The sequence below is a fragment of the Eubalaena glacialis genome, chromosome 2 (assembly GCF_028564815.1).
Source record: "Eubalaena glacialis isolate mEubGla1 chromosome 2, mEubGla1.1.hap2.+ XY, whole genome shotgun sequence".
NCBI lineage: Eukaryota > Metazoa > Chordata > Mammalia > Artiodactyla > Balaenidae > Eubalaena > Eubalaena glacialis.
The window spans coordinates 16,805,579-16,819,479 of record NC_083717.1 but is presented as its reverse complement, the minus strand read 5'-3'; the positions used below and the strand labels follow the sequence as shown (position 1 = coordinate 16,819,479).

Below are 13,901 nucleotides of genomic sequence, written 5' to 3'. Positions count from 1 at the left end.
TTTGATAAAAGTCCTGCAGAAAGTAGGCATAGAGGGAACTTTCCTCAACATAATAAAGGCCGTATATGACAAACCCACAGCCAACATTGTCCTCAATGGTGAAAAACTGAAACCATTTCCACTAAGATCAGGAACAAGACAAGGTTGCCCACTCTCACCACTATTATTCAACATAGTTTTGGAAGTGTTAGCCACAGCAATCAGAGAAGAAAAAGAAATAAAAGGAATCCAAATCGGAAAAGAAGAAGTAAAGCTGTCACTGTTTGCAGATGACATGATACTATACATAGAGAATCCAAAAGATGCTACCGGAAAACTACTAGAGCTAATCAATGAATTTGGTAAAGTAGCAGGATACAAAATTAATGCACAGAAATCTCTTGCATTCCTGTATACTAATGATGAAAAATCTGAAAGTGAAATTAAGAAAACACTCCCGTTTACCATTGCAACAAAAAGAATAAAATATCTAGGAATAAACCTACCTAAGGAGACAAAAGACCTGTATGCAGAAAATTATAGGACACTGATGAAAGAAATTAAAGATGATACAAATAGATGGAGAGATATACCATGTTCTTGGATTGGAAGAATCAACATTGTGAAAATGACTCTGCTACCCAAAGCAATCTACAGATTCAATGCAATCCCTATCAAACTACCACTGGCATTTTTCACAGAACTAGAACAAAAAATTTCACAATTTGTATGGAAACACAAAAGACCCCGAATAGCCAAAGCAATCTTGAGAACGAAAAATGGAGCTGGAGGAATCAGGCTCCCTGACTTCAGACTATATTACAAAGCTGCAGTAATCAAGATAGTTTGGTACTGGCACAAAAACAGAAATATAGATCAATGGAACAGGATAGAAAGCCTAGAGATAAGCCCACGCACATATGGTCACCATATCTTTGATAAAGGAGGCAAGCATATACAGTGGAGAAAAGACAGCCTCTTCAATAAGTGGTGCTGGGAAAATTGGACAGGTACATGTAAAAGTATGAAATTAGAACACTCCCTGACACCATACACAAAAATAAACTCAAAATGGATTAAAGACCTAAGTGTAAGGCCAGACACTATCAAACTCTTAGAGGAAAACATAGGCAGAACACTCTATGACATAAATCACAGCAAGATCCTTTTTGACCCAGCTCCTAGAGAAATGGAAATAAAAACACAAACAAATGGGACCTAATGAAACTGAAAAGCTTTTGCACACAAAGGAAACCATAAACAAGACCAAAAGACAACCCTCAGAATGGGAGAAAATATTTGCAAATGAAGCAACTGACAAAGGATTAATCTCCAAGATTTACAAGCAGCTCATGCAGCTCAATAACAAAAAAACGAACAACCCAATCCAAAAATGGGCAGAAGACCTAAACAGACATTTCTCCGAAGAAGATATACAGATTGCCAACAGACACATGAAAGAATTCTCAACATCATTAATCATTAGAGAAATGCAAATCAAAACTACAATGAGGTATCATCTCACACCGGTCAGAATGGCCATCATCAAAAAATCTAGAAACAATAAATGCTGGAGAGGGTGTGGAGAAAAGGGAACACTCTTGCACTGTTGGTGGGAATGTAAATTGATACAGCCACTATGGAGAACAGTATGGAGGTTCCTTAAAAAACTAAAAATAGAACTACCATACGACCCAGGAATCCCACTACTGGGCATATACCCTGAGAAAACCATAATTCAGAAAGAGTCATGTACCAAAATATTCATTGCAGCTCTGTTTACAATAGCCAGGACATGGAAGCAACCTAGGTGTCCATCATCGGATGAATGGATAAAGAAGATGTGGCACATATATACAATGGAATATTACTCAGCCATAAAAAGAAATGAAATGGAAGTATTTGTAATGAGGTGGATGGAGTTAGAGTCTGTCATACAGAGTGAAGTAAGTCAGAAAGAGAAAAAGAAATACAGTATGCTAACACATATATATGGAATCTAAGGGAAAAAAAGGTCATGAAGAACCTAGTGGCAAGATGGGAATAAAGACACAGACCTACTAGAGAATGGACTTGAGGATATGGGGAGGGGGAGGGGTGAGATGTGACAGGGTGAGAGAGTGTCATGGACATATATACACTACCAAATGTAAAATAGATAGCTAGTGGGAAGCAGCCGCATAGCACAGGGAGATCAGCTCGGTGCTTTGTGACCACCTAGAGGGGTGAGATAGGGAGGGTGGGAGGGAGGGAGATGCAAGAGGGAAGAGATATGGGAACATATGTATATGTATAACTGATTCACTTTGTTATAAAGCAGAAGCTAACACACCATTGTAAAGCAATTATACTTCAATAAAGATGTTTAAAAAAAAAAAAAAAACAGAAAATCTTTTTACCTTGAAATTCTCCTGCTTCTTCGTAAGTTTGTTTTTTAATCTTACTTCGTAAATTCTCTTCTAAAATATCAGCCTTAATTACAAAAGTTAAAATAAGTAATTAAAAATTATACATCTTAGAACTCTAATTACCTTCTTTTATATCTACAATGTCATTACAGCAACATTTTACTTTTCATTATTTCCTGAATGTATCAAATTTAAAAATGAGAACAATTAATGGATCTGAGAGACATTTGGGAACACTTAATGGTGTGGAGGGACCCACCAAGCAATATTGTGATTCTTCCTCATAAATAATTCCAAATACATCATGTTAATAATTTTTTATTATGATTCTAGTTTAGATTTATATTTTCACCTGATTCAATCTCTAGAGAAACTCAAATGGCTTTAAAAAATTATTTTTATAAGGCTACTTTAATAACTTATATGATAAAAAATATTATGAATATATGTTAAATATGTACAGCCATTTTATCATTTCCCTTTTTCCCCAAATTTTAAAATAAGAATTTTCTAATTAAATAGTATTTTAACAAAGGCAATTCTAATAATTTTCTAGGGCTTGTTTAAGGCATATAAAATTATTTCAAAACGACTATGCTTTCACAAATACCTTAATGTATAAGACATTTTTGTAGATGAACCTGAAATAAAAATTTCCCTCTCTCAGTTAGAAATTGAGTATCTTTTAATTTATCATTAAAACTATAATCTAAGCTACAAATTCTTTGTTGGTATAGATTAGAACTTTTACATTAAAATATTACTTTGATTCCCAAATATCACTTTAAAATTCTAAATATAAAACAGGTTGTATCAAAAGGCAAACTTTTTATTCCACTTAAATAAGAAAATATTGATGTTTTTAATTAACATTTATTCAAAATATTGAAGGAGTATAGCAATTAAAATAAACAGCTTTCAAGTTATTGTACTGTATCTTACCTTTGAGATGTCAGTACCCAGAGTCTTTATTTTAACAACAGGGGGTGAAATGAATGATGCTGTCACTGTTTCATTCCCTTGAGGCAATGTTCCAACAGACTGTGAATCTTGAATTTCTTTGCTCAATAATATTCTTGTAAGTGATTTATCATGGGTCTTTGATGAAAGTAGATAGGACAGATCTTCATCAGTTAAAACTTCATTTGAAGTGTTTAAAAAAGGTGATCCATCTTGAGACTTGAGGATCTGTGAAAGATCTGAAATAGCAGGGCTAGCTCTTTCCTTCTCTGAGCTTTAGAATTACGAAACATCTGCTATTAGATTATATGAACAACATTTATTTGTAACTAAAGAATCATTTTCATAATCTATAAGAATATTAAATAAGCAATTATAATTATTCACTAATAGTAATACAAATGTGAAATTGATGCTAGATAACAGGCTAAGGATAATATATCTCCTGGGTTTTAAAAGGCACACAGAGGCTCAGCTTGGCCAAGATGGCAGAGTAGGAACACCCTGAGCTCACCTCCTATAATGGGAACACTAAAATGACAACTATTTACAGAGCAACCATGGATGAGAAAAACTGGATGATTAGCAGGAAAGATCTTCTACTAAAGATATAAAGAAGGAACCACAACAAGACAGGTCAGAGGGGTGGAGTCACAGTACATAGCCCCAAGTGAGTAACCCACAATGGGAGGATAATTACAATGGCAGAGGTTATCCCTAAGAAACAGGAGGTCCAAGCCCCACACTGGGCTTCCCAGCCCAGGAGTCCTACACCAAGAAGACAAGCCCCCAGAATATTTGGTTTTGATGGTCAATGGGGCTTACCTTCGGGAAAGTCACAAGGCTATGGGAAATAGAGACTCTACTCTTCAAGGGCACAAACACCATCTCACGTGGCCCAGGAGTCATGGTAGAAGCAATAATTTGAAAGGAGTCTGGGTCAGACCCACCTGCTGATCTTGGAGAGCCTACCAGAAAGTCAGGAGGCAACTGGAGCTCACCATGGGGACACATCAACTGGTGTCAGCCATTTTGGGGAGCTCTTTCTACCACATGGACACTGGTAGAACAAATGTCACTTTGGAATACTCCCTCTAGCTTATTAGCACTGGGACCCAGCCTCAGCCACCAGTCTGTCAGAACCAGAACCAAGGTTCTCAGGCCAAGCAACTAGCCAGGCAGGGACATACCCACTAGCTACCTTAAGATGCCTGAGCCCACAGCCACCCTGGGACATAGCTCTATCAACCAGCAGGCAGACACCAGCCCCAGGACCACTGCAGCCTGCAGCCTGCCATGGTAGGACCCAGCCCACCCACCAACAGGCGGGCACCAGCCCTGGGACCCCCTGGGCCCCAGCCCCACCCACTAGCAGACGAACACCAGGTATTAGCCACCTCAGGCCCATCAGCCAGGCGCCCAGACACCTGGCCCCACCCACCACCAGACTGAAACAAGCTTCAGGACACCCCAGATCTTACAGCTAGCTATGTCATGAACCAGCCCTGCCCATCAGCAGTCTGACACCACTTCTGGTACCCCTAGGTCCAAAAGCCAGAGACATCAGGACCTACCAGTGGCCTACCAGTGGGTCAGAACTAGGCCCAGGATGTGGATTCACACACTGGTGGGTGGGCACCAGCCCTGGGATCCCTTGAGCCCTGACCCACACCACCAGTAGGCAAATGCCAGCCCAGGATCATCACAACCCTGCAGCCTACCTTATCAGGATTCAGCTGCCCACCAGGAGGCCAGCACCTGTGCTGCAACCCCCTGGGCCCTGGACCTACTCACCAGCAGGCCAACACCAGCACTGGGACACCATGGGCTCCGTAGCCAGTGGCTCTGGGATCTAGCCCAACCTACCAGTGGGTAAACACCAGCTTTGGGACTCCCAGGGACCTACAGCCAGAGACCCAGGACTTACCCAGGATTCAGCTCTGCCCACCAGTGAGCCAGCACTAGCCCTAGGACACCTTGGGCCCCAGCCCTGCCTACCAGCACAGTGACTCCAGCTCCAGGACCCCAAGACCTGGTGCCATCCACCAACAGGCCAACACCAGTTATGAGATACTTTGGACCCCTCAGCCAGCCCTATCAGGAACCAGCCCCACATGGCAGCAGGCTGACACTAGATCTGGGAATACCAGCCCAGCAAACACCCATCCCAGAACACAGCTCTGCCCACCAGTGGGCCAGGACTAGCCCTAAGAGCCCCCAGGGTTCCACAGCCAGCTACCTCATGACCCAGCCCTGTCAACCAATGGCTAAGAGCTTCCACACATGGCAAGGCCTGACAACCAACCAGACCAGGGCCCAGCCACATCTAGGAGACTACTCATGGTAGTCAGCCTGCCCACATAGGGGTCACTCCTAGAACAGACAGCTCTGGTGACCAGAGGGGAGTGTGCTGCTGGGACGCATAGGACGTCTCCTACAAAAGGCTCCTTCTCCAAGATACACAGAAAGAAAAACAGAAAATTAGGCAATATGAGGCAACAGAGAAACATGTTCCAAACGAAGGAACAAGATAAAGTCCCAGAAGAAGAACTAAGTTAAATGGAAGTAGGCAATCTACCCAACAAAAAGTTCAAGGTAATAATCATGAAAATAATCAAACAACTTGGGAGAAGAATGAACACAGTGAGAAGTTTAACAAAGTTAGAAGATAAAAAGAAGAACCAAACAGAGCTGAAAAATACAATACCTAAAATTAAAAATACACTACAAGGGGGGCTTCCCTGGTGGCGCAGTGGTTGGGAGTCTGCCTGCTAATGCAGGGGACACGGGTTCAAGCCCTGGTCTGGGAGGATCCCACATGCCACGGAGTGGCTGAGCCCGTGAGCCACAACTACTGAGCCTGCGCATCTGGAGCCTGTGCTCCACAACAAGAGAGGCCACGATAGTGAGAGGCCCGTGCACCGCGATGAAGAGTGGCCCCCGTTTGCCACTACTGGAGAAAGCCCTCGCACAGAAACTCAGCCATAAATAAATAAATAAACAAATAAAATTTACAAAAAAATACACTACAAGGAATCAATAGGAGATTAAATGATACAGATAAATGGAACAGTGAGCTGGAAAAGGAATAATGAAAATCACTGAAGCTGAAAAGAAAAAAGAATAAAAAAGAAATTAAGACAGTTTAAAAGACCTCTGAGACAACATCAAGTCTATTAACATTGGCATCAGAGGCATCCCTGAAGGAGAAGAGAGAAAAAGGGGCAGAGGACATAATTGAAGACATAATAGCTGAAAACTTCCCTAGCCTGGGAAAGGAAATGGACATCAAGGTCCAGGAAGCACAGAGAGTCCCAAACACAATCATCCCAAAGAGGACCACACCAAGACACACTGTAATTAAAATGAGAAAATATAAGATGAAGAGAGAATATTAAAAGCAAGGGGAAAGCAACAAGTCAGGTACAAGGCAACTCCTATAAGTCTATCAGCTAACTTTTCAGCAGAAACTCTATAGGCCAGATGGGAGTGGCATGGTATATTTTAAATGATGAAAGGGAAAACCTACAACAAGAAATGCTCTACCCCACAAGGCTTTCTTTCAGATTTGATGGAGAGAGCAAAAGTTTTACAACCAGGTAAAAGCAAAGAGTTCAGCATCACCAAACTAGCATTGTGAGAAATGTTAAGGGAACTTCTCTATGTGAAAAAGAAAAGGCAACAACTAGAAACATAAAAAGTACAAAAGGAAAAAGCTCATTGATAAAGGCAAATATACAGTAAAGGTAGTAAATCAACCACATACAAAGTTAGTAGGAAGGTTAAAAGACAAAAGTAGTAAAATTATCTATATTCACAATAAGCAGTTAAGGGATAAACAAAACAAAAAGATGTAAAAGATGATGTCAAAAACAGTAATCATGGGGGAAAGGAAGTAAAAATACAGGGTTGTTAAAATTCATTTAAAATTAAGAAATCAGAAATTGAAAATAATCATATATATATTGAGAGATTCCTATATATAAATCTCATGGTAACCTCAAACCAAAAACCTATTATAGACACACACACAAAAAGAGAAAAGAATCCAAACATGACACTAAAGATTGTCATCAAATCACAAAAGAACAAAAGAAGAAAGGGGAAAAATGACCTACAAAACCAAATCCAAAACAATTAACAAAATGGCAATAAGAACATATTAATCAATAATTGCACTAAATGTAAACAGAATAAATGCCCCAATCAAAAGACACAGAGTGACTGAATGGACACAAAAACTATATATATATACACATACACACACACACACATATACATATATATATATATATGGTGCCTACAAGAGACTCACTTCAGATATAAGACATACAACAGACTGAAAGTGAGGGGATGTAAAAAGGTATTCCATGTAAAATGGAAAGCAAAAGAAAGCTGGGGTAACAATACTTATATCAAAAATAAATAGACTTAGAGATTATAACAAGAAACAAAGAAGGGCATTAAATAATGATAAAGGGATCAATCCAAGAAGATAAAACAATTGTAAATATATATGCACCCAACACAGGAGCACCTAAATACATAAAGCAAATATTAATAAACATAAAGAGAGAAATTGGCAGTAACACAATAACAGTAGGGGACTTTAACATCCCACTCACATCAATGGACAGACGATCCAGACAGAAAATCTATACGGAAACACTGACTTATATTACACATTAGACCACCACTACATTAGACCACATGGACTTGTTTCTACTCCCTCATGATGCAGCATGAGTCCCAATAAAGCCTTGCCTCAATTTCTTGTCTGACCTCATCAATTTCTATTCATTAAAGAGTCCAAGGACCCTGGTCAGCAACAGTATCTCACAGAAAGGAGCGTGTACACTCGTCTGGAGCCCCAGTTTTTTGACTGCTGCCCAGGACACCTCCAGTTTGCCCAGTTCTGGGGGCCAGCAGGGCTTACACTTGCAGTCACATGGGACTGTACATATTTGCATCCTTTAAAAGCTATTAGCAGAGGGTCTCACTTCAAATCAGCCTGAATCTAGGAATGAGATCTCCCCTCTAAGACACTGACTGGTCTAGGAACACCCTCAATGACTGAGAATTATTACAACTAAAATAGGCTGCTTGGACAACAACAAAGGTTTGAGAGACAACCCAGACCTAAGGCAGGGTTGAACGACAAGGTCACCTTACACAAGGCCAACCAAACAATAATAACATTCAGAGATACAAACCTCTATGTATAAAACAGATAAGCAACAAGGATACACTGTATAGTACAGGGAAATATAGCCATTGTTTTGTAATAACTTTAAATGGATTATGATCTATAAAAATATTAAATCACTATGTTGTACATCTGAAACTAATACAATATTGTAAATCAACTATACTTCAATTTTAAATAGACAGAAAAAACATTAATGAAACAGTGATAAGTAATACCTGAGAAAGGGTTCAAAGTAATGGTCATAATAATATGCTCACCAAACTAAGGAGAATGGAACACAGTAAGAACTTGAACAAAGAGAAAGAAAATGTAAGAAAAATCCAAGAAAAATCCAAACAGAAGTCATAGAGCTAACTATTAGAGAAAGGTAATCAAAACTACAATGAGGTACCACCTCAGACTGGTCAGAATGGCCATCATTAAAAATATCTACAAATAACAAATTCTGGAGAGGGTGTGGAGAAAAGGGAACCCTCCTACACTGTTGGTGGGAATGTATACTGGTGCAGCCACTATGGAAAACAGTATGGAGGTTCCTCAAAAAACTAAGAATAGAGTTGCCATGTGATCCAGCAATAACACTCCTGAGTGTATATCTGGACAAAATTATAATTCAAAGAGATACATGCACCCCTATGTTCACAGCAGCACTATTCACAATAGCCAAGACATGGAAACAACCTAAATGTCCATCGACAGCTGAATGGATAAAGAAGATGTGGTACATATATACAATGGAATATTACTCAGCCATAAAAAAGAATGAAATAATGCCATTTGCAACAACATGGACGGACCTAGAGATTATCACACTAAGTGAAGTCAGAAAGAGAAAGACATACCATATGATATCACTTATATGTGGAATCTAAAATGTGACACAAATGAACTTACCTACAAAACAGAAACAGACTCACAGACACAGAAAGCAAACTTATGGTTACCAGAGGGGAAAGAGGGTAGGGGAGGGATAAATTATACAGAATGGATAAACCACAAGGTCCTAATTTATAGCCCAGGGAACTATATTCAATATCCTGTGATAAAGTATAATGCAAAAGAATATGAAAAAGAATGTATGTGCGTGTGTGTGCGTGTGTATATATATATATATATATATATATATATATATATATATATATATATATATACACACATATATACATACACACACGCACACACACACACGTATAACTGAATCACTGTGCTGTACAGCAGAAATTAACAAAACATTGTAAATCAACTACAGTAAGTCCCTTACATATGAATCTTCAAATTGCGAACTTTCAAAGATGTGAACATGCGTTTGCATGTCCAATCACGTAAGTTAGCTCACATGTCTTGTGTACACTGTCATGTGCGTGCATCCTCTACAAGTGGTTGTGCTTTTGTGTACTTTACTGTACAGTACTATATAGAGTACAGTAGTGCAGTATCTTTATTTCAAGCCCAGGATGTCAGGAAGCAAGTGTAAAAGCAGTGGTGATGTAGCTGGTACTGCTAAGAAGCACCAAGCGATAATAATGGAAACAAAAGTGAAAATAATTGAGAGAGTGGAGCGACAAGAAGAAGTAACTGAAGAACTGAAGAGATTCACAATGCAGGAAATGGCAAGGGGATTTTCTTTATTTGAGGAAGCAATGTTAGTTTTTGAGGCACAGGACCTGAATGTAGAACAGTACACACGAAGGTTGCAGCAGCCATTCAGAATGCAATCCAGAGCTACCATGTCATCTATGACGAGAAAAAAAGAGCTACTAACCGGACATCACTGGAACCTTTTTTCAAGAGGGTAGGTAGACTTGAATCCAGCAAGGAATCAGAATCTGTGTCATCAACGTCAGGCGTGAGTGAAATTGCAGCTTGCCCTCCGTCTCCTATTTCTGATGATCCTTCAGCTCTACCATCTCCCACCTCCACTCCCTCCTCCAGTCTATAACTCTTCTTGCCTGTTCATTTGATGCCAGCTGTTGTACTGTTCTACTGTATTTTTCAAGGCACTGTACTATAAGATTAAAAATGTTTATTTTTTGTGTTTGTTTTTTATGTATTATCTGTGTGAAGAGTATTATAAACCTATTACAGTACAGTACTATATAGACAATTGTGTTAGTTGGGTACCTAGGCTAACTTTCCTGGACTTATACCAACAAATTGGACTCATGAACATGCTCTTGGAACAGAACTCATTCATATGTAAGGGACTTTCTGTATACTTCAATAAAATAAATTTTAAAAAATCAAAATTAAAAAAAAGAAGCCAGAGAGCTAAAGAATACAATAACTTAACTGAAAAATACACTAGAGGGGTTCAAGAGCAGACTAGATGAAGCAGCAGAAAGGATAAGAGAACTCAGACAGGGCACAGGAACCCACCTAATCAGAGCAGCAAAAATTTAAAAAAATTTTTTAAGTGAAGATAGCTTAAGGGACTAACAGGACAACATCAAGTGGACTAACAGTCACATTATAGGATTCCCAGAAGAAGGAGAGAGAAAAAGCAGAAAGCTTTTTTGAGGAAATAATGGGTACAAAACTTCCCTAAGCTGGGGAAAGAAACAGACATCCAGATCCAGGAAGGCCAGAGAATTCAAAATAAACTGGACTCAAAGAGATCCACACCAGGACACGTTATAATTAAAATGTGAAAAGTTAAGGACAAAGAGATAATTTTAAAAACAGCAAGAAAGGAAAAAAAAGCAACGGGGCACCTCCATTAAACAGTCAGCATATGGATTTCCCTGGCAGTCCAGTGGCTAAGACTCCACTCCGTGCTTCCACTGCAGGGGGCACGGATTCGATCCCTGGTCAGGGAACTAAGATCCCACATGCTGCATGGTATGGCCAAAAAATTAAAACAAAAGAAAAAGAAAAAAAAGGAGTCATATTTTTCAGCAGAAACATCACAGGCCAGAATAGAGTGTTGTGATATACTCCAAGTGCTGAAAGAAAAAGATTCCCATCCAATACTCTACCTGGCAACATCTTTGTTCAGAATTGAAATAGAGATAAAGAGTTTTCCAGACAAGCAAAAGCCAAAGGAGCTCATCACCACTAAACAACATTAACAAGAAACGTTAAGTGATTTCTTTAAGCTAAAAAGAAAGGGTGCTAAATAGTAACAAGAAAACATGTGAAAGTGTAAATCTTACTGGCAAAGGTAAATATATAGTAAACGTAGTGAATGAATCATTTATAAAGTTAGTGTGAAAGTCAGAAGTCAAAAGCAGTAAAAATAACTGCAACCACAATAATTAGTTAAGAAATACACAAGACAAAAAGATGTAAAATGTCACATCCAAAACATGAAACATGGCAAGGGGAGAGTAAAAATGTAGAGCTTTAGAATGTATTTAAACTGAAGTTGTTATCAACTTAAAATAGACTGGTATAAATATAACTTGTTACATGAAAGCCTCAAGGTAACCACCATTCAAGAACCTATAGTAGATACACAAAAGATGATAAGACATGAATCTAAGCATACCACTAAAGAAAGCAAACCACAAAGGAAGAGAGAAAGAGAAATAAGACACAGATGGTGAAGGAATGGGAAAAGGATATTCCATGCAAGTGGAAACCAAAAGAAAGCTAGAGTAGCTATACTTCTATCAGACAAAATTTGAAACAGAAACCATAACAAGAGACAAAGAAGGGTATTACATAATGATAAAGGGGTCAACCCAACAAGAGGATGTAATATTATGCATGCAATATAGGAGCAACAAATATATAAACCAACTATTAATTGACCTAAAAGGAGAAATATATAGCAATACAATAATAGTAGGGGAGTTTAATACCCCACTTACATCAACGAATAGATCATCCAAACTGAAAATCAATAAGAAAGCATTGTCTTTAAATGACATATTAGATCAGATTAACTTAACAGATATATATAGAACATTCCATTCAAAAGAAACAGGATACAGATTCTTCTCAAGTGCACACAGAACATTCTCCAGGATACATTACATGTTAGGCCACAAAACAAGTTTTAACAAATTTAGGATTAGAGTAAAATCATATTAAGTATCTTTTCCAACCACAATATTATGAAAATAGAAATAAATTACAAGAAGAAAACTGGAAAATTTACAAATATGTGAAGATTAAACAACATGCTACTGAACAACCAATGGGTCAAGAAAGAAATCAAAACCAAAATTAAAATAGTACCTTGAGACAAAAGAAAATGGATATACAACATACTGAAATACAGGGGATGCAATGAAAGCAGTTTTAAGAGGAAAGTTCATAGTAATAAGTGCCTAACTCACAAATAAGAAAAATTTCAAATAAATAACAGAAATTTACACTCTGAGGAAAAGAAGAACAAAGCCCAAGTTTCGTAGAAGAAAGGAAATAACAAAGATCACATTGGAAATAAATGGAATGGAGTCTAAAGAAATGACTGAAAAATAATCAATAAAACCAAGAGCTGGTTCTTTGAAAAGATAAACAAAAATGACAATTAGCTAGACTCACAAAGAAAAAAAGATAAAAGGCTCAAATAAATAAAATCAGAAATAAAAGAGGAAACATGACAACTGATATCACAGAGATACAAAGGATCCAAAGGGACTGCTATGACAATTATACACCAATAGTATGGACAATCAAGAATAAATTCATAAATTCCTACAATATACAACCTTCTAAGACTGAATCATGAAGAAAGAAAAATTGAACATACTGATTACTACTATTAAGGATAATGAATCCATAATTTTATTTATTATCTCTGGAAATTGGCATTGTTAGGGATATTTATTCTTTTCTTGTTATTTTCTGAATACTTTAAATGTTCTACAGGGAGTACATGCTGTTACAATAAATACATACAAGTAACAGTATAAAAAAGAAAATAGCCTTGTGGGTTCTTGCTACTACTAAGTTTAACCTCACATTCAGTATGTTTATAAAGCTAATGATCATTTTCCCTGGAACCTATCAGATTTTCCAGTGTTTGTTCACAGTGATTTCTTCAAATCCAGATACTTTTACTGAAAGCAGAGAAACTGTCTACAGTAAAGATGCAGGAATAAAGATGCAGACATAGAGGATGGACTTGAGGACACAGGGAGGGGGAAAGGTAAGCTGAGACGAAGTGAGAGAGTGGCATGGACATATATACACTACCAAATGTAAAACAGATAGCTAGTGGGAAGCAGCCGCATAGCATAGGGAGATCAGCTCGGTTCTTTGTGTCCACCTAGAGGGATGGGATAGGGAGGGTGGGAGGGAGACGCAAGAGGGAGGAGATATTGGGACATATGTACACATATAGTTGATTCACTTTGTTATACAGCAGAAACTAACACACCAGTGTAAAGCATTAT

The 13,901-nt window shown here is 38.2% G+C and overlaps 1 protein-coding gene across 1 annotated transcript in view; it reads right to left on the bottom strand.

Annotated features, from left to right (window-relative positions):
• CCDC7 (coiled-coil domain containing 7) overlaps positions 1 to 13,901 on the bottom strand; it is a 285,426-nt gene that overhangs the window by 159,813 nt on the left and 111,712 nt on the right. The window contains exons 16-17 of the mRNA XM_061181406.1: positions 3,330 to 3,575; positions 2,379 to 2,451 (exon numbers count right to left, since the gene is read on the bottom strand). Coding sequence (XP_061037389.1) covers positions 2,379 to 2,451; positions 3,330 to 3,575 — 319 coding nt within the window. The remainder of the gene's footprint in view (positions 1 to 2,378; positions 2,452 to 3,329; positions 3,576 to 13,901) is intronic.